The sequence below is a fragment of the Saccostrea cucullata genome, unplaced genomic scaffold (assembly GCF_032062105.1).
Source record: "Saccostrea cucullata isolate Sc308-1 unplaced genomic scaffold, CSIRO_AGI_Scuc_v1 ctg740, whole genome shotgun sequence".
NCBI lineage: Eukaryota > Metazoa > Mollusca > Bivalvia > Ostreida > Ostreidae > Saccostrea > Saccostrea cuccullata.
The window spans coordinates 27,942-49,473 of record NW_026917965.1 but is presented as its reverse complement, the minus strand read 5'-3'; the positions used below and the strand labels follow the sequence as shown (position 1 = coordinate 49,473).

The following is a 21,532-nucleotide window of genomic DNA, read 5'->3' as shown; positions in this document are numbered from 1 at the left end:
AACTGCATTAACAGTTTTTGACCTTGGCATTTCCTTCGACCTTGTAAGCAATTCAACTGCATCACTATTCAAGATATTTTTATACACATACAAATTTTCATGTTGCTTTACTAATATAGCCTCGGTGGGGCATTCATGTCCTATGGACATATTTCTAGTATAGGAAAGAATTTACTGAAAAGGCATTGTATTGAACAAGATATTGGATTACCGGTATATACAATATCTGGGTTTAGAAAAGCTTCACTGTATTTTTAAATTACATCCCAACTTCATATAACATTATATGTTTTTATTACAAAAAGGCATCAAAAAGCATTCTATTCACTTAACATGACATAAATTTTTATGACACATATTAACCACAAATGTAACCAATTTTAATCAAAAACATTTTGCCTTTCATGTGATCAAAAATCACTGTAAAATTTCACAATTACATGTAACAAGTTGAAACATGCATGTATAAAGTGATAAATAATACATTATGCAAAAAGAAAGTCTTAGTCGTACTTGACATTCGTGTACATTTATTTCTGATTTATTTTAAATCTAGAAGTAAAACAATTTTTTTTTTTAGATTTTCATTTCTTCATCCAACGAATTAAAACAATTGTGTTGGAATCATAATGTAACATGTTTACCAAAAAAAAAAAACCCATCACATTCCCATTTTAAGGTAATTTGTTTCAAACAAGAAAACAACCTAAATCTAATAGCTATCATTAATAAGATAGTACAATTAAGAAAAAGATGAAAAATTAAGCCTTCATTTAAAATGGGATTCATCCCTATGTAGATATTTCTACCATAGTACCGGTACTGTACATTGTATTTTTCTTCATATCTCAATTTTTTGTAAAAATATACCAAAACATTATTTTCAACTGGTCATCCTCTTTCTACATAATGGATATTTTCACAATCGATGAGAATTCTATATGAATCTATTTTCTTCAATCTAAAAAAACAACAAAAGTTAGATTACTGTGAAAACAATGCATTATACAGTATATTGCCACAACATTCTTTGTGTATTTGTAATTTTTTTTTACTTCAATTCTGCAAAAAAAAGTGCATAATTATTATACAAAAGAAATTTATGCATTCAGCAAAGCACTAGAACATGTTTTCCTATAGAATGGATTCCTCTTAAAACATCTGTCATGAACAGTGACAATAAATGTTTGCAAACTTCATAATAACAACTGGCAAATGAAAAGTTTGTGTGCATCAAATTACACAACAAATCCAATTTTTTTTTTTTAATTTCATGCATACAATATAATTGGACAAATTAAGTGAAAAATCTTTCAAAGATTTCTACAAATATGAGAGTGGGCAATTGTTAAAACATTTCAAATTGAAATTCTTTGTGCAAATTCTGGTTTCTTTTGCCTTAGTCTTTGTAAGTGCCATTCTTGTTTAGCTACCTATTCTTTTCTTTTAATAACCAACTGCAAAAATATACATTTTACTATTCAAAACAGGTCATTATTTTAAAATCTAACACTTAATATTAACAGAATACATGCATGTACTTTTATTTAAAAAATACTAGTTGTGAGTTATATATATTTGTATGAAACAAACAAAAAAAGGGGGTAACAACAACATACAACAAAAATGTTCTTCATCAAACAGGGTCATCTGAACTGTTTCATAGCATCAAGTCAAATCATAAACAACTACATGCAAATACTGTTAATACAAAACCATTTGACTTCTCTCAACCATTTACAAATAACACAAACAACAGAAACCATCATCTAATACTGTTATGTTGCTTGTTTTCAAACAAGAAGGCTTGGGATGGGGGAGCATTGATTCATACACACACAGCTGATTGGTATCTCAAACACTTATAACTTGAATACCACAGATATGTCAAGGTAATTTGGAAGTATTGACAGCTTAGTATTTTAAGTATTTTTACCCCTGATATCATGAATCCTCAATTTTATTGATTTTTTTTCCTCAATCCCGTCAAGTTTTGACTGTATCCCATTTATGTTTAGACATGATGCAAAAGTGGAGTGCAATTAGTGAGCGATCTTAGCATTTGGAGAATTATGTCAGGAAATAACTGCTGAAAGGTTTTATATGTTAACGCAATTGTTATTACGGATAATTTACTTCTGGCAAAAGCTCTGTCCATCAAATGCTCAGGTTCACTAAAATCAATAGTAAACAAAAATAATGATTTAATTTAAAAAAAAAAAAAGAATCAAAGCATTTGAACCATGACTACAAAATTCACACTCTATACACATACACATGTAAACCTGTTTCATGTAAAATCATATGGAAATCCACGCATGTCTGCCCTCTCAAACTACAAATATGCTATAATAAAATAGTAAGGTGTATCACAGCTTGTATTCAATAATATTATAGACAGAGTTACTGTTCCTGATATGCTGGATTTTTGTTAATTAACATTGTTAATTACATGTACATTCACATTTCATTATATATGTATACAAGTACACATATACAAGTAGGAGCAGAAAAAAAATGAATTAATTATATATATTGCATTTTATATACACCAGTTTAAAAAAAGCTGGTACAAATACAAATCAGAGCTATAAATGATGATTCTTTTAATTCAGCTAACCTCACTGCCGCTTACAAAAAAAAGCTACATGTTACTACCTTTTTTTGCAAATCATTTTACTCAATAAGCTATTGCTAATAGACAGTTATTTAATTACAATAATATTTTTAATTTTAGAATATTTCTTATAAACTAGTAAAGTTTGAAAACAGGTCTACTTGCACATTTCTTTTAATTTGTTCTTCAAATAGATGTGAAGATATTTTTGAAAATTCATTGAAGCAAGCTATTAATATAGCAAAAGTTTGTTTAGATTCATAAAATAAAAAAAACCTAAGACTTTTTGGCACAAATTGTAGCACAATCCTATATAAGAGCTCAAACAATACCAGCACATGGCTTGAAAAATGATCAAAATAACTTGTCCCCCCCAAAATTACGGGGCTTTTCCTGATTTCAGTGCTACTGCCTACATCCTCCTTCTGAAAGGTGCAGAATGTTAACAGTGAAACAAGCTTGAGAGAATATCCAGTGCATATTGTTGTGTGGGACTTAAGCAATGGGAATCTGGTCAGTGTAAAATAATTGTAGATAGTATCTAGAAGGTCAGAGGTCATCCAGTTAATGGATGTAAGTCCACTCGCACTTTTTCACAACTACTGAGCATTCCAACCGTTGGATAAAATCCTCCCTTTGGTATTGACACTTGTTTCGTTCCCACAATCTTTCCATTTCTTGTGAAAAACACCTGGAAATCAAAAATCCATTAGATATTAATTAGAAAAAAGTGAGTTTTTTGGTCATTCTGATTTTAACAATTCCATAAATCCCACATGCTGCATTAATCAAATTCTTGTAACATATTCTACATGCATATCACTGACAACATCCACACCAAGAGATTATAACCTTGGTGCTTGTGATGTTAGAGATCAATGGTTAACAACACTACATCGATTTTCTCTATCATCCATCACTGATCCATGGGTCATTTATCATTTATACCTATACGTGATAGAGAAAATTATGCAGCATAATCAGCCAACCAGGTTTCCAAAAATGAGGCATTTTGCTTTATAAACTGTATATGTACAACTATTTACTCTTCATTTCCCCCATTTTGTCCCACTAGTACTTTGGTTCTTGGTCACCCCCCCTCAACTTTAATGTGATAGTCCTTTGTTCCTTGCCCCTCCCCCCCCCCCCATCCCCACACACAGAGGTTTAATGTGATAGTCCCACCTGTACTTTGGTTCCTTGGTCATCATTGCCTGGCCTCCACCACATGTTCTCTTCATCGGAGTCATCCGAATCGGATGGATCCAGCTCATCCAGTTCTCTGTTACTGACATCCGGGTCATCCGGAGACTGGTCGCTGTCAGCCTCACTGTCATAATCATTAGGGAACAGGATTCCACAACCCATTATATCACCTGGAATAGACAGGGATGGATCATTTCATGTCTGATGCTTATAAAACTAATTTTGAGCTAAAAAGCATTACTGACAGAAATGGCATGTCACACAGAAATAAAATATGGCAACAGAAAAAATTACAACAAAATAAATTGAAAATTTATCTAAAACTTACTAAGATTTGATAATAAGATAAACACCTTTTGCATTTCACAAAACAACTTTTGTCCAACCTTTCCTTTTGTAACATTAACATTTGTTTGCCCCCTTCGAATTCTTTACTTTCGTAACATTAACATTTGTATGCCCCCTTACCTTTATGACATTTGGGACCAAATGGCTCACCTACTCCAGAGCCAACAAAGATTTTACCATCATCTACAAGGGACAACAAAATTCAATTTTATATAAAATTAATGGACTACCCAACTGGATCATTATTACCCGGTACACTGTCTGGACTTTGTATGATACATGTGGTTATTAAGCATTCATGGTGTGAAGGATGTACTCTGATTAGTACTGAATACTTACCTGCATGATATGCCACTGAGCCTTTATTCCAACCAGGATGTCGGTTCTTTGGATAATTCTAGAGGATATCAAAAGATTACACATGTATGTTGTCAGTTAACACTGCTTTTATCTTTTAAAAAAAATGATTCTATTGTTTTTAAAAAGTTATCACTGATACTTCCAATGTTGTTTTTTGCTTAGTATAATACATGCAATTGAATTAAAAGAAATCATTTCACAGACCAATACATTTCTTTTTATATGGTTCTTTTTTTCCCAACTTATTAAGAAATAGTTATTTTACAGACTGTGAGTGAACACTTACCCTTCTTGCGATTCCTATGGCAATATAACAATTTTCTCCTGGATCCATGACTTCTATTTCGTAGTAATGATTGGTGGTATCCAATGGATACCTAGCCTGGGCTAGTCCAACATCATGGATACTTTTTCCTCTCCCTGAATACTCCAGCATCTATAAAATCCAGTACAAAAAATTCTTTATCTTTTTCCTCAAATCCTCAAACTACATGGTCTGTTTGCACATATCTAACTTGATTACAGATAAATCACTTTACTTTCTTTTTGATCATTTCCAAATTCTGTCGGAATACATTACAGATACCTTTGTTTTGATAAATTATTTGAAGATACATATAATTTTCAGTTTTCTCATATCTGTGAAAAAGCCAATGACTGCATACTTTGATTCAATGACAGAGTCTTACCGTGCCTTTGAGTTTGGAGTCTTATCGTGCCTTTGAGTTTGGAGTCTTATCGTGCCTTTGAGTTTGGAGTCTTATCGTGCCTTTGAGTTTGGAGTCTTACCGTGCCGTTAAGTTTGGAGTCTTACCGTGCCTTTAAGTAGTCTTACCGTGCCGTTAAGTTTGGAGTCTTACCGTGCCGTTAAGTTTGGAGTCTTACCGTGCCGTTAAGTTTGGAGTCTTACCGTGCCATTAAGTTTGGAGTCTTACCGTGCCGTTAAGTTTGGAGTCTTACCGTGCCATTAAGTTTGGAGTCTTACCGTGCCATTAAGTTTGGAGTCTTACCGTGCCGTTAAGTTTGACGTCGTGGAGACGAGACCAGTCGTCTTCTCCGTCGTCCACGGCCATTAACTCTAGATCCTCATAGTGCCACTCTGCATCCAGCATGACCTTGACCTCCTCACCCTCGGAGTGCATGCCCACTGCTGGGTAGAGGTTACCATCTGGGGGTAACATTGCCATGACAATGCCAACCTACATTAAATGCACATTAATTTTTCATTGAGTCAAGAATTATACGTGATTACAATACACATGTACCCGGTAGAAGGAAGATACTGCTCAAAACCTCTGAAATACACTAGAGTGATTTTAACAAATTGAAAAGAAGAAAAATATTAAAAAAGAAAACTTAAAATTCTGATTAAATAATGGAATGTGTTTCCCTTTAGAATGCTCAAACGGACTCTTTAACCATTATTAACACTTACTTTTAACAATAACAGAAGAGATACCTCTTTTCCATTGTGTGTGAAGAAGACCTTTGCCATATTCTGGGCTGCTGGATTTTCCTGATCACCATTGGGTTTAGGAAATTTGATTCCACATCCTATCCTATCACCCGCCTGAGATTTAGGACCGAATGGTTTACCAAACCCATTAGCTTTGTACAGTCTGAAAATAGAATTCACAAAAGTTCTTGTTTATTTTTATAGTAAGTAAATTTTGTTTCTTCCAGTATCAATGCAATTACATGAACTTGAACAGTGTATAAATGTCCAGTACTATTAAAATGATATCAAACCCTTTGTAAAACAAATGTTGTAAACAATCTTGATATAAAAAGTATACAAATCCATGAGAAAAGCCCAGTTTTACTTCAATAACACACCATTAATGTTAAAATGTCACACCCCTACAGAATACTTACTTTCCATCATCAGCATGGTAACCCACAGAGAAGGCCCTCCAACCAGGCTGGGAGTCTGTGGGATATCTTAATGGTACAAGACCAACACCTGCCACAAGGAAAAAAAAAACAATTAAAGTTTTCTAAGCTTTCTGGTTTCTCGGTCTCTTGCTATGCGTTTCTGGTTTCTTATTTAATATTCATTTGAATTTCTGTGAAAAAAAGGAATTCTGACAAAGGCTAATATTACTGGTCACAATTTAATTAATCATTAAATAATGTTATAATACAAACACCTCACCTATTGTAGCTAAGTTTCCACTATCTAATATTTCTACTTCAAAGTAATAATCATCTGGGGTCAAAGGGTCAGAAGCAATGTAGATACCCACTTGATTATGGGGGTTTGCTAGATAACTGAAAGTAAAAAATAAAACTAAATTGTGAACAAATATCCATCTCAATATACATCATGGAATGTTTTTCATAACAATTGTGTGCACTTAATTCAATGCTCTAGAAGCCTGAATCGCTCATATTGTACAAATGTACAAGTATACACTGTGTTAATGACACAGATAAATGGATTGAGGCATGCAAATAAAAAAAAATCTTTTTTTTGAAAAGCTTTTTCTTTTTATATAGTTCTGTTTAAGGTCAGTGTTTCGCAATTTATTGAGACATTAACATGTTAAGCAATGAGCCATTTAAAAATTATCTATATGAGGACAACAAATCAAATAAGTGTTGTATGTTCTTTTCAACTTCAGAATAATGTTGGTTGGTTGACCTGGTTTTGTTTTTATAACAAAATGGCGACATCAACAGGTGATCAACACAGTTAATTCTGAATTAGGGGTGAAACAAATTCAAACAATACACCTATTTCACGGTTTGATAGGTATGGTATAATTTTGTCTCAGTACGTTGATTTTCAATACATTTTGACAGAAGGAAAGACATTCAACCATTGTTTTATGCTTTATTTTACTTAATCTATAGTCACATAATTTACGTGGACTAGAAGACAAAAATCAAATTGATTGAATGTTCAAAATTATTTACAAACTATCAGTCCACAAAAATTAACTTCTTTGTACTTAATTATACTGAGAAATGTGTTTATGCTTTATGCCAAACCCAAATTAAAAATAAACGGAACAGAAAATCGAACAAATTAATCAATACCATGGTGAACCATTTCACCCCTATAATTAATTTCCCCAAAACTCTTTTTTCAGCAATTGAAAAGGCACCAAATCAGGACTCTATTGTTTAAAATGTACACATTCCAAACATCAGTAAATGTTATTTTCTCTTTAATTAAAATCCTTCAATAAAGCCATTCAAAAGTAATAATGTTGTTTTCAATGAAATATATTGAGAAAAAAATTTAAAATTATCTCCACTTTTGGCACAGATCTGTATTTTAATTCTCATCCCCATCGACACCTTACAACAAAACACACTGTGACATTTTATACTTTAATTAAATTAAAAATGGGTAAGAAATAGTTGAGTTGTTACAGAAGACCATTTAAAAGTTGTTTTTTTTTTAAACATTTGTAATCACTTTTACATGAACAAAATGGAAAATTTTATTAATTTTTTTCATTGTTAAATAGAGAGAAAAAAGTTTAAAACAGCTGTACCTTACAATGTCACCATCCACAATAACCCTTTCATAACGCGGTTTTCCTGGTTCTGCCGGGCGGACAGGAAAAATTTCTTGAGCATGACGAATGCGATGTCTCCTCCAAACATTCATCATCTGATTCTGAAATCGCATCTCCATGTCGACTAAATGCTTCAATGAAAATCACATAACAGCTAAGCAGTAGAAATATACAATATTAGCAACACTGACTGGTAGCATATTTGACAAGTCTATAAAGTTTACAGCACTCATTCATCAAGTATGTCATAATTATGCTTATAACTAGACTTATAGTGAAATTATGTACGATTCTTGAATCGTAAAAAAAAAACTTCCTTATGGCACAATTCAGTGAAATATGATATGATTTATAAATAGAACCCGGTAAACAAAACCAAACCGAAATGCAACACGTAGTACTTCACACGTCGACAGTTCAATTAGATAAAATGACGGCATAACTTTCATGCAGAGGAATATAATTCAATGATCACTTTTGAATACTTACACGTATTGGGTCTACGTTCCTTGCTCCCATTTACTTTTTACACAAACAACTGTTGATTCGTCATGTTTCGCCATTTGGTTTGGTCCGATTTTTGTAAATAGAAATCAAGTCCTGCAAATATATTTCGAATTGAATTGAGCTCAGACAAGTCGTTCGTTGATCTACTCGTCAAAGCTTTTCTAACAACCCTTTTCTCTTTCATTCAAACAGGTTCCTTTACCATAATACAAAGCAGGCATGTAGCATCAGGAGGGGGTGTCCCTTTTTTCCAGGCCAAACATTTTACTTTAGTAAATGATCATTGAAAGTCCGATCCCCCCTTTTTTGTTGTTGTAGTACATGTAGCCTATAGACAAACAATGGGGCGTATGTTTGAGTAAATCAAAAAAATATTTCGTTCTGAAAAAGAATTAGAACAACTCCATCACTGCCTCCTAAAAATAGGATTTTCGAGTTTGACATTAATCCTTTTTTTTTCTTGTTAAGTTTTTTAGGTAAGTTTTTTTTCTTCTCTGGGCACACCTCTCAAATTGAGCTCATTTTCGTAGATTAAAAAAAAATTTCGCGAATAAACGCGTGATCTAATTTATTCGTTACAATTTCCTCTTTCTAAATATTTTTTCCTTCACATTTTGTTTTTCTCAATGCTGTTCAAACAATTCAAAGTCTATGCGAGTTTTCCAAAAGTGAAACTATTAGTTTTGAATTTAGGGGAAAAGATCACCCTTTTTCGATGTCATTTTTTTTTTTACTCTCTGTAGAATTTGAAATAAATTTAAGATCCCAGAAAATTCATTGAAATTGACAAAATGAAGTAAAGTTGTCAATTGCATGTGTCCCAGTATACATGGGTGACGAAATGTGAAAATTGGATGAAAATGTTCATTGTCTCTTAAAAGACTCACTGTAGAAAAACAAAATCGTATTTTGAGGTTGCATCACGTGGTCATGTCATTGCTTACGAAACACTGACAATGAATTCAAAGTGTACAAACTCTTAAAAAATCAGTCTTAAGATTTTCTTCAGTTCAACAATTAAAAACAAGAAAATCTTTAAAGGAATATTCATTCATATATTCATTCATATTCAAATTAATTAGTAGGGATTAAACATTTTAAATGAAATGCAAAAATCTGAAGACTATAATCTATCCTATTCTCGCGTAGCTGCAGATCTGTAGCGTTATGGTTTTATGTATTTGTTATGGTCAAAGACAAATGTATAAAACCATAACGCTACTGATCTGCAGTTAATTCTCGCGTCGCTTCTCCTATACATCTTCTGAGAAAAAGTCATTCATAAATTCATAGAAGTTCCCGTCTGCCTACATGTTTCATATCTGTCATTGAAGATCAAGGTAAGGAACATTACTATTTATGCATAGTAACTGCATACAACTTCACGATATAACGCGAAAGTTTCGAGTTTTAAATATTTGCAAAAGTTACACGTTATAACAGGAAAGTTACACGTTTATTTGCGTAAGTTTCGCGTTTATTCGCGTAACTTTCGCGTTATAACGCGAACATTTTAATTTTTTACCTGCGAAAATGAGCTCAATGGGCTTTCGTACAAAAACGAACGATGCTATATGTCACTGCAAAGGCTGAATTTGAATCATCTATATAAAAAAAAAGGCATTTAACAAAAAGTGCAAAAGGCATAATAGTCAAAAACCTGCTTATAAAAAGGTGGGATAAATTAAAAAATAATTTCTCATAGTGAGTTTATGAAATCAATCATTGGGTGAAAAATGGCGTAACAACTTCTTTTAAAAAAATATATAAACGCGAAAAAAAAACCGCATTTACTGAAGGAGTGATATATCGTGGACACGTCAATAGAGGTTTTTACAATGATGCAAAAAGGGCGTTATTATTACGCCTTTTAAAAAGGCGTATTAACGGGAAGTAATTAAAAAAAAAACACTTTTTTGAAAGGCCAAAATTATTAACTTTTTTCAAAAGGCGTAAAGGCCTCAATGGGTTATCGTAAACTTGTCACCGCTTACATGAAGAAAAAAAATGGGGACTGGGGGTTACCATCTTTTGAAAATTTACAACAGTAAAGGGCAGGACAATGACATTCATTGCCTCTTAAGTCTTATTCTGCAAAATAGAGAGAATAGGAGAGGGTTTTTCCATATGCATGTTAAGGTTTGGATCGAGGAACTAACTGTTCATCATCGTCACATTCTTAAAAGAGAAAACGAGGCCGGAGACCCATGTCTCTTTTGGGGCACATTTGGCTATGATAGCAGGGACCTTTATTCTAGTACTATCCTACTATACTAGTATAATATAAGTCCCCGATGATAGAATATGCAAACTGCAGAGGTAGATAGGGAGAACAAGATGTGCTTGTGAAACACTGATGCCCCCGTATGGCAACATAGCAAAGATTAAACTTTTCTTTAATGCAAATTTAATTAATTGGCTCCAAAAGTAGGGTATTCTCACTTGAAAACAATTAAGGAATTTGAAAGTAAGCCAATGTTAAAGTTTTTTCAGTAAGTACAAAAATCTTAAAGGTCAAGGTCAAAAGGTCAAGGTAATTGGTATCCATTGAAAAGTCTTGCCATATAGAATACTTATGTAGAGTATGGAAGCCCTAGCCCTAACCGTTCAGAAGTTATGGCCAAGGTTAATTTTTTTTAAAAGGTCAAACTCCAAGGTCAAGGTCAAAGGGTCAAAGTTCTTGTTATCAAATAAAAGGTCTTGTCACAAGGATTGAATATGTAAAGTATGAAAGCACTAGCCCTAACTCTTTAAAAGTTATGTCAAGGTTTGCTTTTTTAAAGTAGATCAAACTCAAAGGTCAAGATCAAGGGGTCAAAGTTCTTGGTATTGGATAAAGGGACTTCTCACAAGAATTACATATATGAAGTATGAAAGCCCTATCCGTTACCGTTCAAAAATTATGGCCAAGGTTAAAGTTTTTTCACAAGTACGGAAATCTACAAGGTCAAGGTCAAAGGGTTAAGGTTGTTGGTATCCAATGAAAGGTTTTTGAACAAAGAATATATATGTGAAGTATAAATGTCCTGGTATCTACTGTTCAAAAGATATGGCCAAAGTAAAAGTTTAAAAATGTTCATGTAAAAGTGGGTCGAGCTCCAAGGTCAAGGTCAAATTTGGTAGTATCCAAAGAAAGGTTTTGTCACAAAGAATACACTTGTGAAATATGAAAGTAATAGCTTCACTAAATCAAAAGTTAGGGGCAAGGTTAAAGTTTTTGCGGACAAACAGACAGACGGACGGACACGACAAAAACTCTATACCCCCGAAACTTCGTTTACGGGGGCATAAAAAGACTTATTTTTAATACTGCTTGCATTTCCTCTGGAAAATGGGGGGGGGGGGTCATTAACGTGCATGGTACTTTGTTTTCATAATTAATTGGAACTTCATACAGCACAGGTTAACATAAATGCTTCAGTTGGAGATTTTAGCCACATGTACATGGCGTGATACACATGGTCAATAAAAAGAAGGATTAGCACGACGCAGCTGCGCATGTAGTGTGTTTTCTGGAGTATACTCCGAATGTTTCTCACTCCGTCGGATGTCGACAAAGCCTCAATTACTCTCTTCCTTTTCTGCACAGTATTATTATGAACACAGAGTTACTAAGCTGTACATGTACTTATAGTTGATGACGAAACTATTTCCTTCCTGTTTTGTGTTCCTGTTCTACAACCTGTCCGTGGCTTTTGTTTCATTCAGATAAATGAATATTACTGAAAATCCAAAAAAATACAAAAATGCCTTCCAAACGAATGAATACTTACTTCAAGGATAAAATCTTGGTCATTGTTACTGTTTTGGCCATTGTTTTGGCCTTACTAGGTCTTTTACTGGATTGTTGGTGGGAGACAGATTCAACAACTAACAACCTTGGGCTCTGGGCTAACGTCACATGCGGCCAAACTTCTATTGGAGTGGCCGATGTATCGACATACGCCTGCTTCTTGGATGGCGCCGATAACAACGGTAGGTCATTACGCGTAGTAGACAAAATTATGACTTAAATGAAAATTTTAGTGATTTGAACTTGAAACGTTTCTGATATACCATCTGTATATACAACACACAATTTACTTGAGTTTTTGCTCGTCAACTTTGAGCGATCACATGCTTGTTTGTTTTTCTCTACAGGTTGGGTGAAGTTTATCCGGATTATCTATTCCTTTTCGACGAGCCTCCTCTTTGTGGGCCTAGTGATACTGATAATCTACCTCCTAAAGAAAAGTCCTACAGCAAAGAAATTCGCAGTGGTCGTAATGTTCATTGCTGGTAAGAATTTTAGCAATTTTCCATTAACCTTTTGATAAGCAACTAAAGAAATAAAACAAATTTTAGTGAAAAACAAAAATGGAGACACATAGTTGTTGGGATTGTCCCCCTTTTTCAAAGTTGCCCCCTTCACTCTGTTGTAGCATTCTAGTTAAATCATTGGAATTTCGTAATGAATCAAAAATAGGTTCTGAAGGAAAGTCAGACCCCCTCCACATGCACACATTGACAAACACACCCTCACACACACGCATGAAATGGATTTTCGAGTTCTGAGATTTTTGGAGGAGGTGGCCAAATTTTAGTCTGATACATTGACATTTTTTCTTGGTTGCCCCGTCGCCCACACTCCAAAAAACAATGCCACGTCCTTGACATGAGTGGTTAGGGCATTTCACTTTTCGCATTGATGTCACATTGTGTGGGGAGGGTGCTTATCCCAAAACATATTGACGGTTACTATATTTTTATCGTAAACAAAATATTCGTTATCCAGCTTCCATCGACAGAAGAGAAGGAATGCTAAAATGCATTCGCAATGATTATTATCTAAGGAGAGAACTTGGTGAAATCAATTAAGCCCAACAAAAAAGTTTGCAAGGATAAGCTTCCCCTTGTACCCGATATATGACCCCAAGGAAGTTTCCATGGTCGTTTATGATACTAGTAACTGATAAAGTTGCATATGAAACCTACAGTGTGTATGCTGTGTTATTCTTCGCCATTCCCACTTATTGTTCATCCTGGTAATAATAGAGATTAATTGTTTCAGTATTATCTATTCACGAAAAGAGATTTTACTCTTTTTTTCAGAGGTAAGTTTCTCATAAAAATATATTAGACTTTACGTGAAGTTAACTATAAAAGCTTTTCTCGTTTTGCAGGTCTTTTGTTTTTCGTTGCCTCATGTGTTACAATGGACCGCGTCAGGAACTTGACAGTCGGCTACTCTGCCATTTTCACCTACAGTAAACCGGACCTGATCCTTCGTCCCCACACTCTCCCCATCATGTTTTTGTCCTTCACCTTTGTGTTGACAAAGATTGTTGCTGTTGGATTGACAATAAACATGGACTATAAACCTCCTCCACCAAAGGACCCATTCCTGGAGCGGTCCACCAGCATGCAGGCTAAAGCTAACACCTATGTTTAGTCGTCATTTATAATATAATATCATTTAGTTATATCCTTTCATTATGTCATTCTTTTTTTTTTTTTTTTCGAAATTCAGTATATGCACCTGACGGTTTGCATGTACTGAATGGGGATATTTCAGAGTAAACGAATTTTGAAATAAGGACTAGTATATTTATACATGTACATGTATGTGCGTTTTATGTTGACATGTCATGTGAATGAAAGAAAGAAAATCTATAATAAATTTGTTCATGTTTGAACTCGTTTTCTAAACAGCACTGCAGGTTTATTTAGACGTTGCGCATAGTACTAGTATTGGGGTTTTAAATTGCGTAATTCGTAACACTGTAAACGACGGGCGTTAGAATTTTTGGTCATTTTATCGTTTTGGCTACATGGATTTTTCTGCCAATTTGTACCAGTCTTCTATAACGTCCTGTGATGATGTCACGCAAAATTCATTTATAAATTTCCAATATACTGACCGATTCCGACTGTTTGTAAAATTGGAAGCATTCTTGTAATATGCCGTGATCGTGACGAGTAACAAGAAACTATGGAATGGTTGGTAAAGTTTTTTTTTAATATATACCAGTCAGGTTCTTTTCAAAAACTACAGTTACTAATGAAATGTGCAAATCAAGAAGTAGTCAAATGTTTCTTTAAAAAATTATAAGCAGGTAATAGGAGAGATTGATATAGAGCAATTTTGATGTCTAGTCGGTTTTGTTACCAAGACAAAAATATACGTATGGTGGTATTTAACTGGACGTAAATCATAAATGTGAGCTTGTTACAGGTAAAATCTTATTTTTAGAATGTGCAAATAAGTAAAAATTTTGTTTTTAAAAATTTTGTTTTTAAAGAAATACTAAAGACTCAGACATTTTTATGAAAACAAGAGCAGAAATTGGATGCCTAGTCTAATTTGTTACGCCTTAAATTTTTGACGTTTTTACGCTTAAACGACGTATGCAATAACGCCAGAAATGGATAATTTGACGTCACAAAATCGGCCCCAATTCTGTGCGCGATGTCTTATGGTTTTAAAAGGTGGAATGCAATTACAATTAAGAAATTGTAAACTTCCTAAAAATATAAGATGTTCAATGTATCCATTAAACACCAGTAAACAGTCATATTCCAAAGTGTGATATTATAGCTTAGAACTGCTTAATATGTGAATGTCTAGAGTAAACATGGTTTTTGTACAGAATCGTCATGTATACTGAGTAATATCTATAATCCTCTTTTCAAGTAAAAATGTCTACTCTGGTATGTACATTCGATACATTCTTGTATACTACCAAATATATCTCATAGCTAAATAAGACTGCCACTAAAAGTTCAGAGGAGTTCCAGGAGCGCATTTTGAAACAAAAGTGTCGTTTTGACCTACAGGTGGCGCCCATGGCCTAGTCCGAAATATCTGACGTCTTCCGGGCTTTTTTACGATTTTGATACACATGTATTACTAGAGTACTGCCAGGAAAACTCGGGCACTTAAAATATCAAAAAGTTATAAAAAAAAAAAAAAAAAGCCCGGAAAACGTCAGATATTTAGGACTACTGGCGTCCAAGTTAAAATTGCCTGTGTAAACAGGACAAAGTCAAATTATATTCCAGCGACCCCCTACTAATTAAGCCCCAACTAGGGGATGAAAAAACACCTTCAAAATATTAGTGCACCACCAAGTATATTCCAAAAGATGAATTTCATCTTCAAGTTCAGAACTGATTTGAAGAAGAATAATCCGGGAGTAAGACTGTCGGACTCTGGTGACAACAATGTACCTGAACTTTATATAGAAAGTTTATATAGTATATATAAAATATACTGTGGGGGATTTGCCAGGATAAACTAAATTAATTTTCGCGATTTTTGGACTATATATAAAATATATGTGTTTCTTTCTCGCACGCGAATAAAAGTTGGTTTACAGTATGTGTTTCTACGAGACAATGACGTTATATATTTTAAATTCTTATAGTACATCAAAGAGTAACAAGTGGTCCATATTTTGTTGATAAACCATTCATTCTGTAATTCAAGTACCCATAAATTCAGTTTAACTTGTACTTTTTCAGTCGTAAATATCTGTGATCTGTCGGTACTTAACTAAATCCCTCCCAGAAATCACAATGATAAGCGTGCGTTCTTGTCGACGATTTACAACTACTTATACTTTGAATGTTGAAATCTGGTGACGCTCGGTTGATATGGAACAAAAGTAAAATATTTGTTCTAAGTTTAATTTTGTCCCACCTCTCCACTTAATGCTACTATTTGTGGAAAGGTTACTGATTTATGAAACGACAATTCCTTTTGCTGCATCAAGTTATGGTCCGCTTACTATATTCTGTGTTTTTTTCCTGCATACATGTACTTGAAATTTAAAGAGGACTAATCCCCCCCTATAGATAGATAAACTGACATAAAAATAAACAGTTTATACTGATAATAATTGTTAATTAGACACATTATACATGACTGGGGTTCTATTTATTGGAAAGACCATAATACTGACCAGAACTTTAGAAAATAACATCTGTATATCATATGTGTCATCATGCCGTTTCTTTAATCCCATATTCGCTAAAACAATACGTGTCTTACATATTGTATTCAGTGTCCTGCAAAAATGGTAAATATTTACCCTGGATAGTGTTTAATGTACCAATGACCTTATCTTATTCATATTAGTCAAGAGCTCGTAAATAACACCTACGAAATGGACGCAATAAATTGCAGGAACTGGACGTGACCTTCATTTTGTCACGTGACGTCAAATGTAAAGACTGTATATTCCCGCGAAGCATCGTAAATTTCTCAATCAGATAAGGTAGAATTTCGCCAACATTTCCAGACTGTTCAATGTAGACACTGCATCCAAAACAGTCGACACAAAATTTGAGGCAATGTTGAGTCCTGCAGAAGTCGTTTTTTCTTTCCTGGCTTTTGTGAGTTTTGGACTCCATATAACCGGAATATCGACGACAGAATGGTGGAAATTAACGGACGAGTTTCCCAATGGAACTGTTGAAAGCACGTCGTTTGGACTTTGGTGGACCCGCACGTGCAGAAATGATGTCTGCTCCGTGTCGTCTCGAAATCTTTATGGAGAACTTGGTATATATACATGTACCGCTATATTCAAAAACCTTTATCTCTTTTTAAAGAAAATGGATTGGAAAAACAGGATTTTTATAATCTAAACATTTTATTGAAATACGTGAAATATACAAAATGTTTCTTAGTTTTAAATAAGTACGAGGTATTAGTTTATTACAGTAAAACAACCTTTGACCACACTCGCGCGTACAACGAATACCTCTCGAATATATAATTTTACTCTTTATGCTTAAAAAATTATATATGCATAAAAAGATGGATGAAGGATATGGAGATAATGAACAGTATTCAATATTGAAGTCCATTAAACAATACAAAATAGGAGCAGAGCAAACACAGACCTCCAAAACATCAGAGGTGGGATCAGGTGTCATGGAGGAGTGAGCATCCCCTGCTGACTGGTCACACCCGCCGTGTGTTCCTTGTCATGATCGGAAAATAACGGAAAAATCCGTCGTCAGTTCAATGTATAAATAATGGACTAACAATTGGTATGAAAAACGTCAGCCAGCATTTGACTCAATGATAAATTGTATTTGCTGACAATGTCATTGTAACCGACCATAGAACTTACAAAATGATGACTTTAAACGAGACTGCTGATATTCTTGTTTCATCAACTTGCTTGTTTATAATTTACCTCGTTTTTAAAAAAAAGGATCAACGTGGATCAATTTTACGTTGTCCTGAAAAAAAATGACAATACAATTAATTAAGAAATTAAGTGGACTTATCTTGTAGCCTGGTTACTCGGGGTAGCCGCAGTAGAGGCAGTGTCAGCGGCCTTGTACGCTCTCTCACTTCCGGTGGCCATTTTACTGATATACAGAGCAGTACGAGATCTAAATGTCGACATCATCAAAAAATTGTACGTCGTCGTCTTAAGCGGGGCAGGTAAGACTTTTTTTTTTGCTCTTTGTAGTTGCACTCTTTCCCTTGGTACAGCTGATAAAACTCTCTCCAGAATTTTTTTAGCCGTGGTTTGCGACGATGTTGGTACAGCTGATAAAACAGTTTTTTCATACATGGGGGATAACTCTGCATGTTCCCTTGGGTGTAGTTTTAGGGGTACTGTACCTCAACCAAAGCTCAAAAAGGATCTTTGCCTTAATTTTAAGAGTAAAATTAGGTCAGCAGCTTTGAGAAATGTATCCATAACGTTTACAAGTTAACATTAAGTAAAGTTCCAGTTTTAGAATAAAGGGGTTTCTATGAAAACTTCTAAGGATGTATAAGGATGGGATGGTTTAAGAAGTGGGGTGAACAAGGCGGGCGAAGTGCATATAGTGCGGCAAACATGATGTGAAAAATAAAATTTCAATTATATAAAATTTTCCTTGATATTTAATTTGATCCGGAAAGGACAAATACTTAGTTAAAAGAGAAGTTTCAAAAGAATCTGTAGTTCCGTTATTTTTATAGCATGGTATGGATCTTTACCTTAAAGTATAGTTTAAGCAAAATCGCTACAATTTACAATTTTACAAAAAAAAATTTGCCTATGAAATAGCAAACACACACTAAAAAAGACAAAAGGGATCATTTTCTCATACTTTATCATTTTTTTTCGATATGAGTGGGTTTCGCTCCATGATAGTAAATCTTATAAGTTTATCTTTTAAAAAAGATAGGTGAGCTAGCGCCGTATCAATTTTTAAACACAGAAAGGAAGGTTCGTAATCAACTGGTTGATTTTGCTGAATTTTTTAATGTTTAACGAGGCTGGAGTCTGATAGAGTTATTTTTTGTGAAGTGACTTGGTTCAAGTGTATTTTATAGAATTAAAACTATAATAATTTAATTCTGGTTGTAACGCTGTATTTGATTGGATAAAAAAATTTACTTCTTATCGTATAAAATGGGTTGCCTGCGTCACAATGACTTACGTCAAAAACGTATCAATCCGCCTGACGTTACATTCAAATTTTGTACAAATTGAAGTCATTTTGTTAGAACAATCATCTTTTTTCTTACCCCAAATGAATGAAAATTAAATTATAAGCAATGAATTTAATAGCTACCCATTTTATACGGTATAAACTGGGTTGGAACAGTTTACGCTTTAGCTATTAAAATTCATTCCTTAATTAATGTGGAACTGCATTGTATAAATGCTAAACTGTATTGCAATCTCTTAACATGTCTTGCCAACAAACTTTGAAAATGAAAAAAAAATTGAGGTTGACAGTATTATCCAGCAAGGTAGTATAACTCGCAAGCTAGATGTCTAGAATCTTGGCATTTTATGACCTTAGTTTTTGTTGTGTAATTAATTGTACAGTGTAAATTACACAATAAATAAACAAACTTCAGAATCAAACAGAACAGGCACAACGAAATTGTTATCGTATTAATGTTTTCACTGCTAGACCATGAACTGCATTGTATAAATGCTAAACTGTATTGCAATCTCTTAACATGTCTTGCCAACAAACTTTGAAAATGAAAAAAAAATTGAGGTGTTAACGTTTATATGGTCTTTTTTAGTCATATAAAATTTATATAGTTCAAGCACCACAGGAAGTTTCGTAGTATAATAGACATCGATAGGAAATTGAAGGTGGGGGGGGGGGCTTAACTACAAAAAAAGGTAAACCCAAATTTTCAATGCCTATATAACAATGATATATATCTTTGCAAAAAAAAAGCATTTTATGACGCTTCGAGTGATTTTTTCTGTGCAATTAATTGTTACACAGTGTAAGTTACACAATAAATATAATCTGATTGAACAAAAAACTTCAATGGAATACAAACAGAATCAGTTTTATGACACAAAACGAAATTGTTATCTTACATGTCATGTAACATCAATTTTGAAGTTTTCATCTGCTAAATAAAGACCAAAATAAGAGAAGATATAAAAATTAGAAAATACTGCACACATTGAAACTTTTCATGCATAGTACGACCTTGCAAGCCCAGTGGCATGCATGTTAATACATGTACATGTACATCATTAGACTTAAATATTTATCGGTAATTAAATTTTATACTTATACATGTATTAACAAGTGCTTGAACTATATAAATTTTATTTGCATGCAGTTACATGTACCTTGATTTGAAAAAAAAAAACCTTTTGAAAGTTTTGTTTCGCTTGCAGGTTTCGTTTTGATAAAAAACTATACATTTTTTTGTTTTCAAAAAGAAGGAGCAAAGACCCATTTATACCGTGAAAGTACACTTTTATGAAAAAAACAATAGTATCTTTCCGAGAGATATTTGAAGTCCATAAAGTCAAAGGTCAGAATACAAACATGTTTAAATGCCACTTTTCATCAGTTTGTGTGTCTCTACCTCTCAAATCTTCTGATGTCTTCTGAATCATTTGACAAGTTTTTGAAAGAATATAACACAAGTTTCATTCATGAACATATATTTTTACTCTAATTATATATCTCTGTATAATTATATGTACTTGTAATTCTAATGAGCCAGGTAGCTAAAATAAAGAAACCTTGCATATATTCATAAGATAAATATGAATAAATGATTCTTATTTGTGGATTCTGTGTTCATTCCAATATATAAAGGAGCTTTTATAACCAATTCATAATATCGTGATACACATTGTACCGTACCTCAAATATCGCGATACGTACTAGTATCGATATAAATATTTTATCTTCCCTGTCCTAATTTAGTCATTCAGACCAATAAATCTTAAACTCAGTTCTTTATTCGACATTTTGCCATAAATTTATGCTAATTACTATTCATGTACATGTATAGCACATATTGTTACATGTGCATGCCAATGAACGCAGAGCCAAATATGCATTCATTTAAATATATTTGACAGGTGCAGTCATCATTGTTGGTATTGTATTATTTGTGAAAAAGAAGGCAGGACTCACTGAACGGTTTGCAATGGCAACTAAAGACGGAGTGCCAGGCTGGTCACTAGCGCTGTCTTCGACAGGTGGCGCTCTTGGGATTTTAGCGGGAGTTGCCATGGGATTCAGTCTTTTATGCAGAACGAAAGAGTACGATGATGACGAACAACACGCAGAGAAACCACACGAATACTGGCACCAGAAACACAAGGAAGTCAACTGACCTCCAAATAAAGTCGTTATTTACAGTGTAAACTATATATATTGATTAAAAATGTATTCAACACTTGCAATTTGTTAATTTTCATGCACGAAGAAACAAAAAACTATAAAAACGAAAAAAATATACAAGATTCCCCGTATGGCAGCTTTTGGCGAAGGTTAAAGTTTCTCAAATCATCTCGAATTCCAAGATCAAGGGAGGATAAAAGTTGTTATACCCCTCCCCCACCCCCAAATGATTAGTCTGTGAAATATGAAATCCCAAACACTGTTCAATATTCATGCCATTCCAGTGCCCAGATTTAAAAATTCTCTTTTGACAGTCCAGTACTCTACCAATTAACTTTCAAGAGTT

The 21,532-nt window shown here is 33.7% G+C and overlaps 3 protein-coding genes across 3 annotated transcripts; 2 read left to right on the top strand and 1 right to left on the bottom strand.

The window, feature by feature from the left end:
- Nucleotides 1-277: 277 nt before the first annotated feature.
- Nucleotides 278-8,692, bottom strand: LOC134269661 (SPRY domain-containing protein 3-like). The gene is made up of 11 exons (XM_062751901.1): nt 8,551-8,692; nt 8,038-8,192; nt 6,687-6,802; nt 6,407-6,494; nt 5,991-6,150; nt 5,542-5,730; nt 4,818-4,967; nt 4,511-4,568; nt 4,292-4,354; nt 3,803-3,993; nt 278-3,308 (listed from the first exon to the last, which is right to left on the bottom strand). The coding sequence occupies exons 1-11, from the start codon at nt 8,578-8,580 to the stop codon at nt 3,174-3,176; spliced, it is 1,335 nt and encodes a 444-aa protein (XP_062607885.1). The 5' UTR covers nt 8,581-8,692; the 3' UTR covers nt 278-3,173.
- Nucleotides 8,693-12,204: 3,512 nt separating this feature from the next.
- On the top strand, nt 12,205-14,243 carry LOC134269316 (uncharacterized). Its single transcript, XM_062751542.1, has 3 exons — nt 12,205-12,543; nt 12,709-12,846; nt 13,731-14,243. The coding sequence occupies exons 1-3, from the start codon at nt 12,315-12,317 to the stop codon at nt 13,997-13,999; spliced, it is 636 nt and encodes a 211-aa protein (XP_062607526.1). The 5' UTR covers nt 12,205-12,314; the 3' UTR covers nt 14,000-14,243.
- A 2,217-nt stretch (nt 14,244-16,460) lies between these two features.
- On the top strand, nt 16,461-21,243 carry LOC134269207 (uncharacterized). Its single transcript, XM_062751452.1, has 3 exons — nt 16,461-17,113; nt 17,858-18,010; nt 20,922-21,243. The coding sequence occupies exons 1-3, from the start codon at nt 16,903-16,905 to the stop codon at nt 21,176-21,178; spliced, it is 621 nt and encodes a 206-aa protein (XP_062607436.1). The 5' UTR covers nt 16,461-16,902; the 3' UTR covers nt 21,179-21,243.
- The last annotated feature ends 289 nt before the right edge of the window (nt 21,244-21,532 follow it).